The sequence below is a fragment of the Camelus bactrianus genome, chromosome 26, assembly GCF_048773025.1.
Source record: "Camelus bactrianus isolate YW-2024 breed Bactrian camel chromosome 26, ASM4877302v1, whole genome shotgun sequence".
In the NCBI taxonomy this organism is placed as follows: Eukaryota; Metazoa; Chordata; class Mammalia; order Artiodactyla; family Camelidae; genus Camelus; species Camelus bactrianus.
Window position 1 is genome coordinate 29,737,306 of NC_133564.1, and position 20,973 is coordinate 29,758,278.

At 37.6% G+C, this 20,973-nt stretch overlaps 1 protein-coding gene and 1 pseudogene across 1 annotated transcript in view; one reads left to right on the forward strand and one right to left on the reverse strand.

Moving 5' to 3' along the window:
• BAG4 (BAG cochaperone 4) overlaps nt 1-20,973 on the forward strand; it is a 34,055-nt gene that overhangs the window by 6,340 nt on the left and 6,742 nt on the right. Inside the window, exons 2-4 of the mRNA XM_010946253.3 lie at nt 10,683-10,787; nt 19,526-19,780; nt 20,258-20,512. Of these exons, the coding sequence (XP_010944555.2) occupies nt 10,683-10,787; nt 19,526-19,780; nt 20,258-20,512 (615 nt within the window). The remainder of the gene's footprint in view (nt 1-10,682; nt 10,788-19,525; nt 19,781-20,257; nt 20,513-20,973) is intronic.
• LOC141575158 (origin recognition complex subunit 3 pseudogene) lies at nt 16,073-17,705 on the reverse strand (annotated as a pseudogene).

Consider the following 20,973-nt stretch of genomic DNA (forward strand, 5'->3'; position numbering starts at 1 on the left):
TCAACTCCTAGGGCTGGGCAATAAAGAGAGGAGGTTGGGGTTATTAGACCCTGGAAAGGTGGAAGAATGGCTGGGTGGAGCTGGAACCGGGGAGGAGGCATTGCCAAGCTGGTGCTGGGAGTTTTGGGAAAACCAGAAGAGTCTGGAGACTGCTGCTGACTGGGCTTTGCTGGCCTGACACTGGCAGAAACCTGAAGCAAGCAAACAGGAAGGAGCAGATCCATTCTCCCCGCCTCCAACCTAGCGCCCCCTATTGGCAGAACCAAACAGTAAACAAGTGGCAAAGGAAAAATGTTTGCAGACTCCCTCCCCATCCTGCGTAACAGAGTGTGGTGTTTGGAGCTAAGGGCCAGTAGCTTAATAACTGGTACAAAAGTCAGATTTGGGTGCTGGGTGTACTGACTGCTACTGTGTTGTCATTGCTTCTGGCACTTTTCAGTGGACAGAGTTGCATGCATTTTAAAATAGAAAAATAAATGAGTTCATATATCTATTAATTCAAATTTAACATTTTTTTCTTCTTTGATTGTATTTATTACTTTTGTGTGGAAAATCTTGGTTCTTAACAATATTAAGATAATTACAAACACTTGTGCAATCCTACAATATTATATAAAATAACTTCAAAATAATGCCAGTTTCCAGTTCTGGCGTGACAGCATGGAGAGCTATGTGGACCCGGTCCTCGGTGAAACTGATGAAAAATACTTTTAAAAAACAACCAAATTAAAGTCTCTGGAAATGATCTTAGGGAATTTAGTAAACGAAGAAACATTTATTATAGAAAATGTACTCAAATTCAGTAAGAACAGTGAGATTCTGTGCTGTTTGAACCAAGACCTCCTCCCCTCTCTACCCGCCAACCCCTGCACCTCCCCCCAGCTCAGTGAGACAGACACTCCATTCCAGACTGGAGCAGCGAAGAAAACAGGGCTCCTTCTCCCCCCAGGTCCCAGTCATCCTGGGAGGGGCAGCACATCCACATAGCTCATCTTGCCTCTAGCTACTGTTGCAGAGGGCAAGTTTCGGACAGGTGTGGCCAGTAGTGGTGGTTCCTACCTGTGGGATGGAGGCTTTACCCTGGGCAGAGTACTGCTGAGAACACTGGGTCTGATCACCCTTACTCTGACTTGTAAGGAAGTTAGCTGGGAAGGCCTGAGGCTACTGCCCTTTCCCCCCAGGTGCTCAGCTCTTAAAGCAAGGGTGTCTCTCAGAGAAGCACACCATTGTCCCCATCCCAGCTGCAGAATGTGGCTCAGACATTGTATCTGGAGGTAGAAGCAGGCTGTAAAACTGGTAGCTCAGAATCTTTTCCCAAAGGAGCTTACTTTATTTAAAGCATTAGAATGTGGAAAAGCTGCAGCCAAAGGATGTTCTGTGGAGGTTGTTGTGAAAGACAATTGGAAGGAGATCAGTGGATTCACTGGAGATACAGACTAAACTGTAGGGCAGTGGGTTTGCTAGAGAGAACCAGGGAAAGAGATTGCCTGGGGGGAGCCTTTTGGGGTCAGAACAAATCTCAAACACTGACTTCAGGAAGTGTCCCTTCCAAGAAGCCCAAAATTGATCGGATCCGTTTGTGGAGCAGTTAACGTCCCAGGATCTTGTTGGAAACAACAGAGAAACTAGCTGGAAATTTGTGGAGTTTTAACAGCTAAGTGTGGTCAAGGTATACGTGTGTATGTGTACACATACATATATACACATTCATTGAAATAATTAAAATGCGCATTAGGAAATATTCACTTAATGTAAAAGAAAGCAATAAAGGAAGAATTGAGAAACAACAAATATGATATAGAAAACAAAAGTGAAATGGCAGATGTAAATTCAGCTATATCAATAAAAACATTAAATGTGAATGGATAAAACAATCAAAGACAGAGATTGTCAGGCTGGATTTAAAAAAAGAAGATCCAATTATATGCTATTGTGATGTAATAGAAAAAAAAAATGTAGGTTTCTGCCTCATGTTCTTGACACAGAGCTCCTGAAACCCTTGTAAATTCTTAAGTCATAAGAGCACTAGGAGCAGCTTTTGTTCTACTATTTGGTCTGTGACCCCCCCATTCCTGACACAGGGCTCCTAAATCCTTTGGAATTTTCTGGGCAATAGAATCTTTGTACTATTGAGGCAACTGTGGGTGGTCTCATGATTGGCTCCTAGGTGGAGCTGGTCACCGGGAAGACCCAGCCATGATTGGAAGCTTAGAATTTTTATCCCTGCTCCCCATTCTCTAGAGGTGAGAGAGGAGCCAGAAATGAAGTTAATAATGAGTCATGCCTATGTGAGGTAGCCTCAGTAAAAATGACAGTATGGAGTTCAGAGAGCTCCCAAGTTGGTGAACACCCACATATTGGGAGGGTGACACACCCCAGCTCCACAGGGACAGAAACACCCCCAGACCTTGTCCTATGTATCCCTTCATCTGGCTGTTCATTTGTATCCTTTTTTCATATCCTTTAATAATCTGGTAAATGTAAGTTATATGTTTCCCTGAGTTCTGTGAGCTGTACCAGGAAATAATCAAGTCCAAGGGGAAGGAGGTCATGGGAACCTCCAATTTGTAGCCAGGTCAGCCATAAGTTGTGGGTAACCTGGAGATGTACCCAATTTACAAATGGGCAAAACATAAAAAAATGAGCCATTTTTTATGAGCCAATGAGCCCATGAAAAATTCAAAATCATGTTGTCAGGGAACTGCAAATAAAAATCACAATGAGATACCACTTCACACCCACTGAGATGACTATAAAAATAAATAAAACCACGGAAAAAACTGGTGTTGGTGAGGAGATGGAGAAATTAGAACCCTTATACTTGGCTGATGGGAATGTAAAATGATACAGCTTCTTTGGAAAACAAATACCAGTTCTTCAAATTGTTAAACAGAGTTATTGTGTGACCCAGCAGTTCTACTCCTTAGTATATAGTGAAGGGAACCGAAAACATATGTCCACATAAAACACTATTCGTGGGTGTTTACAGAAGCATTATTCATAATAGCCAAAAGGAGGCAACAATCCAAATGCCCAGAATGGATAAGCAAATGCAGTGTTTGTATACAGTAGGATATTATGTGGTCTTTCAAACAGGAATGAAGTACTGATACGTGCAACAACAAACAGGCTACGTGAAAGAAGCCAGTCACATGGTATCACATATTACATGATTCCATTTATATGAAATGCTCAGAATAGACAAGTATGTAGAGACAGAAAGTAGATTGGCGGTGGTGTAAGGGCTGTAGGGATGGGAGATAAGAAGGTCTAGTTGAAGGAAATAGTGTTTCTTTCTGAGGTTTTGAAATGTTCTAAAATTGATTGTGGTAATGATCACATATCTCTCTAGAGTGTATCTGTGGATATACTAAAAACCATTGAATTGCACAGTTTAAATGAGCGAATTGTATGGTAGTGAATTACATCTCAATAAAGCTGTTAGTACAAATATTAACACCAGTTCTATGACTAACAGTTAACTAATGGATGCAGTTTAGGTTTCTTTGCAGTTCATCTGGTCCTTAGAGTATATTCCACTAAGGATGTATAGTCAAAGTAATATGATTTAGAAGTCATTTGAAATCATTCTTTTTTATGTATACACCAATTTGATATTTAGTTATCTCATCACCTGACTCTTCCTGTAGTGAAAAACAACACCAAGAGTTGTGGCTACAACAATGAATATTTACTTCTTGCTCATGTACTGTGAGTTCACCGCAGTGGCTCTTTTCCAGGCTCTGGACTGGGTTTGAGTTTGTCCATGGGTCTTCTTGTTCTGGGACTCTGGCTGAAATGACAGCTCCTATATGGGATATGCTGATCTTGTGGTTGGAGGGCAGGGGTGCAAAAGGGTTGCTAAGATTTGCAGTGACTCCTAAATCCTTTGTTTCAGCTGGCCCTTATTGGTTCTTATTCATATTTGTCACTTACCCGTATTTCTTTTGCATACAAGGTTAAATTACATTTTTAAAATATGTGAATGTAAACCTGTTTTTCCAATTCAAATCCATCGTACACGATTCTTCCTCATCTTTCTCTAGTCAGTATGTTGTCCTTTCCCATGTGAAAAATACTGGTTCCTAATAACATTGCTTTATTTATTTATTTCTTCTATTCTACAGCACACACAAAGTAGTTTAAAACTTAAAACACCAATATCATTACTAATAGCATTCTCTGTAAAGTTTAATGTTTCTTTGCATTTCTTTTGTCTTTAGACCACTAAGGTTATTCATTCAGAAAACTGTTCAAGAGTTACTTGAATTAATTACGTGTGTGGTTATCCATTTATTAGTTTTTTTAAAAGATAAAATACAATTTGAATTCAAACTAAAGTTTCCACATCAACTTAAGGGTTTGAAATTTCATTGTTCTTTTTCTTTAACTTTTTTTTATTGAGTTATAGTCATTTTACAATGTTGTGTCAAATTCCAGTGTAGAGCACAATTTTTCAGTTATACATGAACACATATATATTCATTGTCACATTTTTTTTCGCTATGAGCTACCACAAGATCTTGTATATATTTCCCTGTGCTATACAGTATAATCTTGTTTATCTATACATTTTGAAATCCCAGTCTGTCCGTTCTGACCCCCCACCCCCTTGGCAACCACAAGTTTGTATTCTATGTCCATGAGTCTGTTTCTGTTTTGTATTTCTGTTTTGTTTTTTTTTAGATTCCACATATGAGCGATCTCATATGGTATTTTTCTTTCTCTTTCTGGCTTACTTCACTTAGAATGACATTCTCCAGGAACATCCATGTTGCTGCAAATGGCATTATGTTGTCGGTTTTTATGGCTGAACAGTATTCCATTGTATAAATATACCACTTCTTCTTTATCCACTCATCTGTTGATGGACATTTAGGCTGTCTCCATGTCTTGGCTATTGTAAATAGTGCTGCTATGAACATTGGGGTGCAGGTGTCATTTTGAAGTAGGGTTCCTTCTGGATATATGCCCAGGAGTGGGATTCCTGGGTCATATGGTAAGCCTATTCCTAGTCTTTTGAGGAATCTCCATACTATTTTCCACAGTGGCTGTACCAAACTGCATTCCCACCAGCAATGTAAGAGGGTTCCGTTTTCTCCACAACCTCTCCAGCATTTGTTATTTGTTGACTTTTGAATGATGGCCATTCTGACTGGTGTGAGGTGATACCTCATTGTAGTTTTGATTTGCATTTCCCTGATAATTAGTGATACTGAGCATTTTTTCATGTGCCTATTGATCATTTGTATGTCTTCCTTGGAGAATTGCTTGTTTAGGTCTTCTGCCTATTTTTGGATTGGGTTGTTTGTTTTTTTCTTATTAAGTCATATGAGCTGCTTATATATTCTGGAGATCAAGCCTTTGTTGGTTTCATTTGCAAAAATTTTCTCCCATTCAGTAGGTTGTCATTTTGTTTTACTTATGGTTTCCTTTGCTGTTCAGAAGCTTGTAAGTTTAATTAAGTCCCATTTGTTTATTCTTGCTTTTACTTCTATTGCTTGGGTAGACTGCCCTAGGAGAGCATTTTTGAGATGTATGTCAGATAATGTTTTGCCTATATTTTCTTCTAGGAGGTTTATTGTATCTTGTCTTATGTTTAAGTCTTTGATCCATTTTGAGTTTACTTTTGTGTATGGTGTAAGGGAGTGTTCTGGCTTCATTGATTTACATGCTGGTATGCAGTTTTCCCAACACCATTTGCTGAAGAGACTGTCTTTATTCCATTGTATATTCTTGCCTCCTTTGTCAAAGATTAGTTGACCAAAAGTTTGTGGGTTCATTTCTGGGCTCTCTATTCTGTTCCATTGGTCCTTAAGTCTGTTTTTGTACCAATACCATGCTGTCTTGATGACTGTAGCTCTATAGTATTGTCTGAAGTCTGGGAGAGTTATTCCTCCAGCCTCTTTCTTTTTCTTCAGTGATATTTTGGCAATTCTAGGTCTTTTGTGGTTCCATATAAGTTTTATTATGATTTGTTCTAGTTCTGTGAAATATGTCCTGGGTAATTTGATAGGGATTGCATTAAATCTGTAGATTGCCTTGGGCAGTGTGACCATTTTAACAATATTGATTCTTCCAATCTAAGAGCATGAGATATCTTTCCATTTTTTAAAGTCTTCTTTAATTTCCTTCATCAATGGTTTATAGTTTTCTGTGTATAATTCTTTCACCTCCTTGGTTAGATTTATTCCTAGGTATTTTATTACTTTGGGTGCTGTTTTAAAGGGATTGTTTCTTTACTTTCTTTTTCTGTTGATTCCTCGTTAGTGTAAAGAAATGTAACTGATGTTTGAATGTTAATCTTGTAACCTGCTACCTTGCTGAATTCTTCGATCAGCTCTAATAGTTTTTGTGTGGACCTTTTAGGGTCTTCTATATATAGTAACATGTCATTGGCATATAGTGACACTTTTACCTCTTCTTTTCCAATTTGGATCCCTTTTATTTCTCTCTCTTGCCTGATTGCTGTGGCTAGGACTTCCAAGACTATGTTGAATAGGAGTGGTAATAGTGCGCAGCCTTGTCTTGTCCCAGATTTTAGTGGGAAGCTTTTGAGTTTTTCACTGTTGAGTACTATGCTGGCTGTAGGTTTGTCATATATAGCTTTTATTATGTTGAGATATGTTCCCTCTATACCCACTTTGGTGAGAGTTTTTATCATAAATGGGTGTTGAATTTTATCAAATGCTTTTTCTGCATCTATTGAGATGATCATGTGTTTTTTGTCCTTTCTCTTGTTGATGTGATGTATTACATTGACTGTTTTGCTTATGTTGAACCACCCTTGTGTCCCTGAGATGAACCCCACTTGATCATGATATATAATCTTTTTTATGTGCTGTGGATTCTATTTGCTAAAATTTTGGTGAAGATTTTTGCATCTATGTTCATCAATGATATTGGCCTATAATTCTCTTTTTTGGTAGTGTCTGTGCCTGGTTTTGGTATCAGGGTGATGGTGGCTTCATAGAATGAGTTTGGGAGTATTCCCTTCTTTTCAATCTTTCAATCTTTGGTATGAGTTCTTCTTTGTATGTTTAGTGTAATTCCCCGGTGAAGCCGTCTGGTCCTGGACTTTTATTTGTAGGGAGGTTTTTTATTGCTAATTCGATTTCATTTCTAGTGATCGGTTTGTTCAAGTGGTCAGTTTCTTCTTGGTTCAGTCTTGGTGGACTGTATGTTTCCAGAAACTTTTCCATCTCCTCTAGGTTATCTATTTTGGTTCCATACAGTTCTTCATAATATTCTTGTATGATATTCTGTATTTCTATGTTATTTGTTGTAATTTCTCCATTTTCCTTTCTTACTTTGCTTATTTATGCTCTCTCTTTTTTCTTCTTTGTGAGTTTGGCCAGAGGTTTGTCGATTTTATTTACTTTTTCAAAAAACCAGCTGTTGGTTTGATTTTTTTCAGTTTTTTTTAAATCTCTATTTTATTTATTTCTGCCCTGATCTTTATTATTTCTTTCCTTCTGTTGCCATTTGGGGTTTTTTGCTCTTCTTTTTCTAATTCTTTTAGCTGGTGGGTTAGATTGTTTATTTGAGATTGTTCTTCTTTTTTCAGGAAGGCCTGTTTCACTATAAACTTCCCTCTTAGCGCTGCTTTTGCTGCGTCCCATAAATTTTGTGTGGTTGTGTTTTCATTTTCATTTGTCTCAAGGTATTTTTTAATTTCAGCTTTGATTTCCTCATTGACCCATTGGTTTTTTAATAGCATGTTGTTTAATCTCCATGCTTTCCTTTTTTTCTCCTTTGTTTCTCTGTAGTACATTTCTAGTTGCATGGCATTGTGGTCAGTAAAGATGCTTGAGATAATTTCTTTCTTCTTAAAATTGTTGAGGCTTCTTTTGTGCCCAAGTACATGATCAATCCTAGAAAATATTCCATGTGCACTTGAAAAGAATGTATATCCTATTTTGGGGGGATATAATGCTCTGAAAATATCTACCACGTCTAATTTTTCTATTGTATTATTTAATTTTCTGTTGCCTTATTTATTTTTTGTCTGGAAGATCTGTCTAGTGATGTTAATGTAGTGTTAAAATCTCTGACAATGATTGTATTCCCACCAGTATCCCCCTCTATCTCTGTTAGTAATTGTTTTATGTACTAAGGTGCTGCTAAATTTCATGATTCTTATATGACTTATCTCCCACTGTGAAGATGCTGATTTTCAGCCACACAAACATAATCACTCATTTTCAGCTACAAACCCACACAACAGTATCAAAACAGTACCAACAATGTTGGTAATTATTAGTATGATTACTAAAAAGAATCCATTTTAGTGGCCGTAGGGGGAAGTGCACAGAGTATGTCCCAGTAGGGATGCTGGCCACATTACTGTGCTTTACAGTCACTTGAAATAGTTTCTCTTTGGGGGGTTGTCCTGTCAATTTAATACTCAGTGTTTTTTGTTTTGTTTTGCTTTCTTTCAGGGATTTAAAAATATTTCATTATCTTTTGTAATTATGTAAAGTATTTTTCATTGTTCTAAAGTCAACTGTACAAAACAGGGTATATTTAAAGGAAATCTACCTTCAGTCCCTGCCCCACCATTTTGTTTTTTAACTTTTTATTGTAGAAATTTCCAAACATCTGTAAAAGAAGAGAGACTAGTATAATAAAACTCCCAGATATCCATCACTTATCTTTAGCAATTATCAAGTTGTTGTTAATCTTGTTTATTATACATCCAGTCACTTGCCACACTGTTAAGTATGGTAGTTTAAAAATATGTTTTAATATTTGTTTAGAGAAGTCTTGAGGGCAGGTTCTGATGGAGCTGATCTGCTCTCCTGGAGAAACAGATGATTGATAAAAGAAAGGGTAGTGAGAGCTGGAGGAATAAAGTGCTTTAGAAGGTAGAAGTTATGTGGTCCAGAGCTATGTGGAAGGATTGGCCTTTTAACAGGGCCAGAGACACTTCATTCTTGCTTTTTGGGAAGACAGTGACAGATATGGTACATTGTAGATTTAGTAAATAGGAAGACGGAGTTTCTGTCTGATTGCTGCTGCCTTTTTTTTTTTATTTAAGTGAAATACAAGATAAAGTTATCAGTTGAAAAATGAAGAGTAGCCTAAGAGGGTATGGAGATTTGAGGGGACAAAAAAAGGGAAACAGTTGTTCTTGAGAGTGAGACGCAGGTCCAAAGGAAGTGTAGTGCAGTTCTCGGCAGTGCTGAGTGTCTGCTTGCATGAAACCAGAGAGCCTGTGTTTCCCTCGGCTTGTGCTTAGATGAAGCACACAAATGGAGTCAGTGGATAATGGGGTTTAAACTGGGTGAGGTGTTTGCAGGGTGAGTGCATCTGAGGGAAAGAGCAGCAGGGGATTCAGGTGTTGGGAAGCTGAGTAAGGAAGGAGTAAGGACACGAGTGGGTGGAAGAGGTAGTAGAAATGTGTGGGGTGCTTCCAAGAATCAGTAGGAAAGAACAGAAGCCAAGGAAGTTCTGGGGATTTGGGTGTTCACCACACTCGGCCAGGGTGAGTCAGCTTCCACTCCTGTCTTTTCATCTCTTTAATCAAGGTTCAAATTCTTGGTAAAGAAAAATCAATTAGTCAGACACCACTTCAGGGCAAGGAAGGGAGGGCATTAATCAGGGGAATTTGCCTGACTGAGAAATTTGGTTGTTAGGATCTGACGTTTGCCCATAACATTTTCCTTGTAATCTTGCTAGTTTCTATATTGCTCTAGTTTTTGTGTTATGTAAGGGAGATGTTACATGCGCGGCTTGTATAATGTCATGTGGAATGATGGCATGCTTTGAAAACAAAGTATTATGAAACTGGTAAGTAGTGCAGTTAAGCTATGATGGTGATAATTAAATTCTCAGTGACGCATCTGCCAGTGAATTTCTTTCTGAGACCATATTTCAAGATTTGAAGATTCTGTTTAAGCTTAAAATTATACTTAAACTGTAAAGCTCAAAGCAAAATAACTCAGCTTATGGGTAACAAATATATATATTAAAACAGCCTGAAGGGGTTTGAGTTGATCTGGTCTCTTATCAGAGTGTATTGGCTTATTGCAAATGACTGCACTAACTTTTTGAGTTGGAATGAAAAGCTGTAAGGGTTAATGTCACAGGTGGATTTTCTCCTTGAAGGGGTAATTATTCTTCATAAGTTCCTAGTACTGAGTTAGCTGTGGACAGCCAGCAGAAAGCTTAGCTGTAACAGAAAGTAGAGGAATATGAAAAAACTAGGGGTGTGGCCAGGCAAAGAAGTTGAATATTGAAGATGTATGCATTTGAAGTAAAGTTTAGTAGTAATATTTTCAAGTTCCAAAGTTGTTGAGATAAGTAAATACTACTCTCCTTAACAAAGAACTATAATTGTGTTGCACTAATTAAATTAGTAGTGATGGGGTTAGTGATGGGAGAGGGATAAAGGAATCCATTGTCTCTAGTTTTGCTAATTATCTTGACATAGTAGACGTATTATTGATATATCCGTTGTTTATCGTTGATATAATGTGTAAGAATAGTTAATAATTGCTTTTTCTAGAACAAGTGATTTACCATATAATATATCTGCATCAGTTTTAATAATGAGTGATTTTATAGTGGGGCTCCCATTGCTTTTTTTTTTTTTTGGTACTTATACCTGCCTTTGTGAACTTTTCAGAATGATATAAGGATGTTAGTAAAAGTGACTCTGTTTTCCTTTTCTTCCTTAGGAGCAGCCACCATATCCTGGCTACAATTCTAACTATTGGAATTCTGCGCGACCTCGGGCTCCTTACCCAAGTACATATTCTGTAAGACCAGAAATGCAAGGCCAGGTATGGTCTAAAATTGACAGACTTTCTGAATTTTTTTCTTAACTAATTGATTTATTTTCAGAACCTGTGGAAATTTCATACTAAGATGTGTGGGTTTTTGTTATTTAATGGACTCTACTTTTAAAAAAATTTTTATTGAAGTATAGTCAGTTTACAATGTTGTGTAATGGACTCTATCTTAATCATTTTAATGTTTTTAACTCAGAGATAAGGAAATATCTAGGAAAAGGTAGCTGGAGGAATAGATTATTTCTCAGGGCCTGAAAACAACAAATACAAAATGTACTTCTTTTTAAAAATTCGGCCTGTTTTTGGAAATACAGTTGACATATACCATTATGTTAGTTTCAGGTGTACAACATAATGATTCAGTGTTTGTATACATTGGGAATGATCTCCAGAAGAAGCCTAGTTAACATTTATTACCTTACATAATTATAAATTTTTGATGTGTTGAGAACTTTTAAGATATACTCTCTTTGCAACTTTCAAATATGTAATACAGTATTTAATTATAGTTACCATGCTGTACACCCCCATAATTTATTTATTTTATAACTAGACATTTGTACTTTTTGACCACCTTCACCCCTTGGGGAGCACCTCCAACCCCTGCTCCACCTCTGGCAATCACCAGTCTGTTTTCTGTGTCTATGAGTTGGCTTGTTTGTTTTTTTGTTTTTTAGAGTCCACGTATAAATGAGATCTTATGATATTTGTCTTTCTCTGTCTAACATGTCATAGAGGATAATACCCTCAGGGCCCATCCATGTTGTCCCGAATGGCAAGATTCCCTTCTCTTTTATGATTGAATAATGTTCCATTGTAAATATATACATCTATATGTATACACACACCACATTTTCTTTATCGATTCATCCACCGATGGACACTTAGCTTGTTTCCGTGTCTTGGCTATTGTAAACTTTGCTCCAGTGAACACAGTGGCACAGCTGTCTTTTCGAGTTAGTGTTTTGTTTCCTTCAAATATATTTCCAGAAATGGAATTGCTGGATCATATGGTCATTCTGTTTTTAATTTTTGAGGCATCTTCATACTGTTTTCCGTAGTATAGTGTCTGCACCAATTTACATTCCCATCAACCATGCACAAGGGTTCCCTTTTCTCAACATCCTTATCAACACTTGTTATTTCTTGTCTTTTTGAGAATGATCATTCTAACAGGGGTGAGATGGTATCTCATTGTGGTTTTGATTTGCATTTCCCTAATGATTAGTGATATTGAGCACCTTTTCTTGTACCTTTTGGCCATCTGTACATCTTCTTTCAAAAAATGTCTATTCAGATCCTTTGCCCATTTTTTTAATCTGATTCTCTTTTTATGTTGAGTTGAATGAGTTCTTTATATACTTTGGATATTAACCCCTTATCAGATCTATGATTTGCAATAGTTTTCTCACATTCAGTAGGTTGACTTTCATTTTGTTGATGATTTCCTTTGCTCTGTAGAAGCTTGTTAGTTTGATGTAATCCCACTTACTTATTTTTGCTTTTGTTGTCAAAAAACTTGACTTCTTATGACAAATATTAAACTAAGTATTTCAAGCGTTCCAGAAGAGTACAGAAAATACGTACATCTTTTTTTTATCTAGCACCTAGCTTTGTCGGTTTTTAAGTTTCAGAAATCTTTTAAAAAATAAGATAAATACAATTGGAGCCCCATGTAACACTTCTTTCCATTTCGTGAAGTTTTATTTGTCTCACATGTGTTTTCATGTTTTTACTACTTGCATATGAATTTTATAGTTTTATTTAACATGTTTTTAAACTTGGTATGAGTGGTTTCATACTAGCTTTCTCCTGTAGCTACCTTTAAACTCAACATTGTTTTTCCCTTTTCTATTGTATAACGTATGAGACAAGAATTACCCCGGGTATGGAATAGGTGGGTTTGGGGATGTACATCTTGATTTAATATAGTCAAATTTTCATAATGGTTGCACCAATGAGGAAATGTTTAAACAGTTAGTCACTGTGGGGGAGGGCATAGCTCATTGGTAGAGTGGATGCTTATCAAGCACAAGGTCCTGCATCCAGTCCCCAGTAGCTCCCTTAAAAAATAAGTACATGAATAAACCTAATTACCTCTCCCCACAAAATCAATAAATAAGTAAACAAGTAAATAAATAAATCATTGCCACTTAAAATTTTTTTTAAGTTAGTTACCCATAATTTGGCCACCCTAATAAAGCAATAATTGTCTCATTTGCAGATTTCCTTCCATTTTTTTCTATCCAGATATCATATTTCTGTATGCAAATACTTTTTAAAAACATGATTGCAGTATATACCATTTTTAAAGCAGCTGCATTTAAGCAGCTTTCAAAGAATTTGAATGTTAGATCCAAGTTAGAATTCTCTGTAGACTGATATTCTCTGCAGAGTTAAAATTTCACATCACCATCAACTATATTAATGTAATTCTCCTGATAGAGTTCAAAGTCACATACTCTATTCAATTATGTTCTAATTTACTTGTGATATGGAGGCTAAAGTAATGGAAATAAGTTTCTTTATGGGGTTGAATAATTAATTCATTAAAAAATTATGTTCCTTTTTTCTCATTAATTTGATGATAATATTAATCCTTTAAGATTGATTTTGAGCCAGAGGAATTTATTAAAGTTAGAGCAATATTTGATTATTTACTTAGGGAAATATAAAAGCAATAGGTTTTTAAAGTAATGATCACATTATGTATATGAACTTTAGGATAAAGTTGATCAGAGATAGTGGAATGCAAAATAAACAAAAAGATCATGTTACTACTTATCACAAACTTCCATTTTATCTGTGTCACCTTCATTCCTGTGACTGAAACTGAAAAGCAAGCATTGTTATCCCTTCACGCTCCATGCTTGTGGTTTGGGCTTTAAAGCATACAATTCAGTTGTTTTTAGTATAGTCACAGGGTTATGCAGCTATCATCACTGATTCCAGAATGTTTTCATCACCCCAAATAGAGCAGTGTACCTATCACCCCATTCCACCCTCTCCCCAGCCCCCTGGCAGCTTCTAATCTATTTTTTTTTCTATGGATTTGCCTCTTTTGGACATTTCATTTTCACATGTGGATATCCAAATTTTGGAATCGTATAATACGTGATATCTTGTGACAGGCTTCTTTAACTTAGCATAATGTTCATGCACATTGTGGCATGTATCAATACTTCATTCCTTTCTGTGGCCAAATAATATCCTCTTCTGTGGATATACCGTTTAATTTTTATTTTCCACGAGCTGTGTCGTGTAAAGTGGTATCTCCCTGTGGTTTTGATTTGCAGATCCCTGATGACTAATGATGTGGAGCATCTTCATGTGCTTATTAGCCATTCGTGTATCTTATTTGGAGAAATACATATTCAGATCCTCTGCCCATTTTGAAATTGGGGTATTTGTCTTTTTATTGTTGTTACAAGAGTTCTTTATAAATTCTACATACAAGTCTCTTATGAAATATATGATTTACAGGTATTTTCTCCCATTTTCTGGGTTGTCTTTTCACCCTCTTGATGCTATCCTTTGAAGCACAAATGTTTTGAGTTTTGATGTCTAATTTATCTGTGTTTCTATGTTGCTTCTGCTTTTGGTGTCAAATCTTAAGAAACCATTGCTGAAGCCAAGGTCACAAAGCTATACTCCTGTGTTTTCTTCTAAGAGGTTTTTTTCCCCCCTTCTTTTTTAACAATAGTTTTTGTTTTTACATTGAGGTCTGTGATCCACTTTGAGTTAATTTTTGTATATGGTGTGAAGTAGGGTCCAAATGCATTTTTTTTTACTTGTGAATATCCAAGTATCTCAGCACCGTCTGTTGAAAAGACTACTGTTCTTTCCCCATTGAATTGTCTTGGGACCCTTGTTGAAAATCAATTGACCATAAAGGTAAGAGTTTTTTTCTAGACTCCTAATTCTGTTCCCTTGATCTCTGTGTCTGTCCTTGTGCCGGTGCGAAACTGTTTTGATTACCGTAGATTTACATTAAGTTTTGAAATTGGGAAGTGTGAGTCCTCCAGCTGCTTTCTTTTTCAAGATTGTTTTAGGTATTCTGGGTCCTTTACATTTTCATATGAATTTTAGCATCGCCTTTGCAATTTCAGCACAAAAGGCAGGTGGGATTTTCACTTGGGTTGCATAAAGGTCAATTTGGGGAATGGCATACATTACTTTCACAGTTGATGAAGGAGGCAGACAAAACTCCTTACTTAAAGTCATGAGTCACAGTTTTTCTCAGCAATATTAATTTTTCTGATTCCATCAATTGTTCATGTTGATAAAGATCATTTTTAGGACATGACATTTTTCCCGCTTAGATAAAGGAATTTATTACATGTATCTATTACATGTATTTAAGAAAGATTGACTTTTAATTTAGTGCTGACTCTGGAAGCAACAGCAATAATGTGAGAGAGATTTTTGATACAACATACAAATTACTGGATTCTGAACCCAGAGGTATCTAGACATAACCGTGTGGGATTAGCACACGTATATTTTCTGGTGAAATATTCCACATTTTTCTTCTGACCAAAACAGACTCCTGTAGTTCTGTGTAGATATGGCTGGTTTCCTTATTTCAGAATTATGTGGTTTCACTCATTTGTCTTTCTAGCTGCCACCTCATGATCATTCTTCTCTTTGGTAGGTTTTCTAAATCTTACACAGTCTTAATTCAGAAACAGCTCCAATAAACCAAGAATGCACAATTTCGTGCATTTTTTCCCTAAGAGTATGGAATTTACATTTGTTTCTTTAGAAGCTTTTAATGCTGTGAGGGCCCCTGAGCAAGTCCCCACAGCTGGTTAGCGTGCTGTGCTCACGTGTGGTTTACATGCCAGGCAGGTGCTGGGGGCAGTCTTCAGAATGCAGCTTTCCTCGTTTTCCAGAGCTTCGTTCGTCAGCTCATAGTCAGGGTTGTCAGGGAGTGGGTAGGGTGGTTCAGGGGGCAGGTATGGGCAAGCAGTGCACCAGCTCGAACAGGCGCTGTGTCCCTGGAGGGAGAGGATGCTCATTAGACTGCTGATGAAATTCCTCAGCTGCTTTCTGAGTTCTTTAAACTAAGGTTGCTTCTTATTTGCTCTTAACTCCTCCATTTGCATCAAGGACTATCTTCTGAAGCTCCAAAAGTATCTTCTTTCTCTTGGCCTCTGTGTCAGGCTCTGAAACTCAGCCAGGAACTCCTTTATTTTCTTTGCTGTGCTGCCAAGCTGCTGTTCAGAAGACTTTAAAACCTTGAAACATTCTGAACTACGAACACTAGCTCATCCTTAGTCACTGCCTGTAGCAACTACAAAGCTAATAATACATATTCTTTTGACTCCACGATCGTTTGTAAACATGCAGATTGTAGCTCTGATCTGTGGACCCAGTGGGTACTTGGGAAAAGTATGAGCAGGCAGGTTTTCTGGTAAATACTGTGATTTTTTTGGTTTATTTAAAATCCTCTCACTGATCATTAAGGTAACTTGCTTTTCTAAAGCTCCCTGCCACCAGTATTTCCTAAAGAGTGAAACATGGATGTTTTCACGTTGATTTTTCGGGTAAAGAAGACCGTCTCTTGTCTTCTGGGAGATTACACGACAGAACACTGAGTGTCTGTGAATAGAAATGCTCTAACAAAGGAGACTAAAGTCCTTTTTACATTTTGAATTGAGAGTTCATGATACAAAAAGACGTTGGTCAGAACCTGTAACACCTTTTCATTTAATTTAAAGGGGAACTTGGTTATAAAATACAGCTTATTAAGTACTGTGGTTAGGGGTTCCTGGGAGACAAAAATTGAAATAGTTCTGTAAGTAGAGATACTGCATGAGGAAGCAGCCAGTGAGTGACAATAGATTTGGCAATCCTGAAAACGAGGATTAGTAGAAACTCAAGTTGATGCTGACTGCTGCTAATTATGAAGTCTTGGAGTACTTTTGTGGTGAATAGATAGGCACACCAGGAGGAATTGTGGTGTTGCTAGAGGAAATCTTTTTTTCCCCCTGCTTGGATTGGATCTGTTTGCTGATTGATATTCATATACCAAATGGAAGGGGAATCCATTAAACAGTGTATCACTTTCTGGGTGAGAGACTGGACCACTTTTCTCTTCTTTGGATTCTACATCAGCACAACAGTCCATCAACTGTAAAGCCAACTTTTGGAAGAAGTATTTCCTCCTGGCTAATCTTTAGCTTGCAGTGAGACACCATATGGTGTGATGTTATTTTGACTTTGGAATGCTAAGTCATATCGGCATTTACATCTAGAACAAGAACAGCACTCAGAATTGTTTTGAGTTTTAAGAGCTCCAGTCTCTTGATTTCTTCTGGAATCCGGAATGAGACTTTTACAGAAATTTAGTGCCTGTCAAAGACTTTATTTAGTTCTTCTTGTAGTTGCTCAGTTTCAGATTTCATGTGTTACCATACCAGTTGACAAGTTGCAGATCACAACTTGCTGTCCTTAGACATGTTTCTCTTCATGAAAATAGTCTACTTGGCCGTAGATGAAGTAGCGAGCGGCCCACCAGTTTCTAGACATACTTGGAATTTCATGACATTTAAAATTTTTTTTTTTACTGTAGAAAGTAATACAACTTTATTATTAAACATCCAGGAATAAAGGAAAGGGAGAAAAAACACTCAACTTCTGTCATCCTAATATATCTATATTTTGGTAAATTTGGTTTCAGCCTTTTCCCTATCATGTTTACATAGCGTTAAACTTATGGTACATACACTTTTTTGTATGACTTTTCACTTATCATATGTACTTTCCATGCTATAGGGTGAAATAACAAGAACTCTTTTTTTTTCTTAATATTAAAGAGATTTTCAAACACAATCCAAAGTAATGAGAATAGCACAGTAATCTCCCATGGCCCCATCTCTCAGCTTCAACTAGTATCAATCAAGGCCATAACGTTTCATCTATATCCTTGGAGTATTTTGAAGCAAATTCCAGCCATCATTACTATTTCACTGCTAAATACTTATGTATCTTGAAGATATAAGGAAGTCTTAAAAACAGTACTGCAGTGCCATTATTAAAACTCAAAGGTAAACTAAAAGTAATACTTTAATATCGTTAAATGTCTGGTTAATTCTAACAGTGAATTTTTTTAAGACAGAATAAACTTCCCTCAGTGAATAGTCCATAATCTACCTAAACATTCCATCGGTACAGGACATTTAGGTTGCTTACAAATCTGTGTGATTGCAAATAATGGCGTGATGAACAAAAACAACTTTTTCTCGGTTGAATCACTTCCTTAGGAAGGATTTCTAGAAGTTGAATAACGGTACAAAAAGTCACACGATGTTTTCTTATCGAGTCTTCAACTGTGTATGTTGCATAAGGGATTGTTTACAGACAGCAGCCTGTGGGCAGAAGACTTTATCAGCCTTGCAGTGGCTTTGACAAAGGGTGTTCCTTGTCCTTCTGCTCAGGGACGCCTTGCTGGGTCCTCCCTTGCGTCTGTCCCTGCAGGAATTCTTTGGTGGGAGTAGCCTGTCTTCTATCTTCTTGCCATAAAGGTATGGCTGAGAATTTAAGTTATTTCCCGCAGAACTAATGCCCTCCCTCCCACTTTGATCTGTCCCTCTATTTGATGTGTTAGATCAGGAATCAAATTTGAATTTCATCTTCTTCAGTCATTAACAGCTTTAGAAAGCAGATTTCTTTTTTAATTGAGGTATAATTGACATATGACATTAGTTTCAGAGTATACATGTAATGATTCAGTATCTGTGTACATTGTGACATGATCACCACAGTAAGTCTAGTTAATATCACAGGGCTCTTTTCTTATTCTTCTACCTAAAATAAGATGGATTATCTAGTCTTAGAAGGATGAGTACTAGAGAAATTGATTCTATGTTTTTACCATTTTAAAAAGGTAAAGTACAAATTAATACATTAAAGTAGTCACTTAGAGTTTAGCTTTAATCTTGTTTAGATTACTGAACTGAGGGTTCTAGGTGGAAAGGTGATTTAAAACTGCAGTAAGCAATGTATGAGGAATTTGCCTCTGTGTGCTGTTATTATCTGGGAAGCAGAGTGGGATGGTGCTCAGAACTTGGGCTTGGGGTCAGATCTGGTTTCGCTTCCTGACCTTGGCATCATAATACTAACAACAATATTATAAATAATTCCCAATCATTGAGCATACTGTGTGCCAGACACTGTACTAAGCATTGTATTTCTCTCATCTCACTTAATTTTTACAGTAACCCTGCAAGATAAGTTCATGGTCTCCATTTTCCTGCTGGAGAAACTAAAGCTCAGGGAGGGTAAATGCAAAGCCTGTGGCAGGGCTGGGTCCATCTCTGTGGTCTTTTTTTCTTACTGTTCTGTCATGCTTATGTGTTTCTTTCTCTAGCCCTTCTCCCACGTTTCCCAAAATTCCCGCCTCCGGTTTGTGGGACAAGTTCCCTGCTGTCAGAGGTAACTGCTAGGTGCACTGATGGAAGTGGTGGAGAAGCGCTGCTCTGAGGCCATTACTTCGTCGTGCATCACAATATACCCTCCCTTTGTTATGACATAGACTGTGCAGTGGTGGTCTGAGTTTAGTGTATGTGTATGATTATAATACAAGAAAGAACACCTCAAAGATCGATATTTTCACTAGTTACTGGTCTCCTTTCTTCCCAAAGTTTTCAGAGTTGGGTATTAAGTCAGGGTGTTTCAGCTCTTCCACTCATTTGTCTTTTTTCCCCTCAACTTTGCTTTTTTAGAATTTGAATTCTTATACAAACGGAGCATATGGCCCGCCATACCCCCCTGGCCCCGGGACAAATACCGCCTCGTACTCTGGGGCTTATTACACACCTGGGTATGCTCAGACCAGTTACTCCACAGAGGTTCCAAGCACTTACCGTTCACCTGGCAACAGCCCAGCCCCAGTCTCTCGTTGGATGTACCCCCAGCAGGACTGCCAGACTGAAGCACCCCCTCTTAGGGGGCAGGTTCCCGGATATCCTGCTTCACAGGTGAGCTTTTTTCTGCTGTGTTTTTGTTTTTTAATATTAATGAATGGTACTGGATTTATTTCTCTGTTCACTTCAGGAGGTCAGGTTTACACTTTTTAACATTCTATGAATGATACCATGTTTATTTTTCTTTTCTTCAAGGGGAGTTCGAATATATCTTTATTTGTGCTTCCTTGTAGCATATTGGTCCATTTATTTACAGTATCTTTGGGACAGACTTACGTTATGCTTCAGCCACTGAAGTGTAGGCCCTGTTCCTTCTGAACTTGATTGTCACTAACTCTGCCCCTGGTATCCTTGGAACCAGGCTGTTTTAGGCTTGGAGAAATTATTGCAACAGATTAGAGATGCTACAGTTTAGCCCAGTGGTAGCTAAAATATACCATTAAGCATCTCATGTTTATACTGGAATCTTGTCGTTACTTGATTCAAGTGTGTTTTAGCAATGACCAGCAAATTTCCTTCCTCTCAATCCAGAACCCTGGAATGAGCATTCCCCATTATCCTTATGGGGATGGTAACCGTAGTGTTCCACAACCAGGACCGACTGTACGACCTCAGGAGGACTCATGGGCTCCTCCCGGTACTTACGGAATGGGCACCCGTTACCCCTGGCCTTCAGCTGCGCCCTCAGCACCACCTGGGAACCTCTACCTGAGCGAGAGCACTTCATCATGGCCCAGCAGTGGCTCTCCTCAGCCCCCTCCGTCCCCACCACCCCCGCTGCCCAAGGTAGGGGGCCTTCTAAACGTTGTTCTTTTGATGTTTGGAAAATTAAGACAGCACAACATGGAACTTCTTTGCATTGGTTTGTGTTAAATGGGGACCGATCGCAAAAAGTTGGTGGCTACTGCCTATAGCTTTACCCATCCTGGTTCCCCCCACCATTTTTTTTTTAATAGATTTTTTTTTTTTTACAGCAGTTTTAGGTTCACATCCTTTTTTTGAAAGATGGAAAAATGCTGATTTACTGCTTGTTGTAATACTAGCTGAATGTTAAACAAAATCAAAAATTGGATTTTCTTACCTCAGTCTCCGGACAGAAGACAAAACCAATGTGAAATTGCATGGTTTAATTAAACCATAGACTTGAACATCATTTGCTTGTCGCTAAGTTCCTTTTCAAGATTCGTCTTAAGGTTTTATCTCTTTAGAGGAGAAACTGTCTAATTCCTATTTATTAAGTCGCTAGA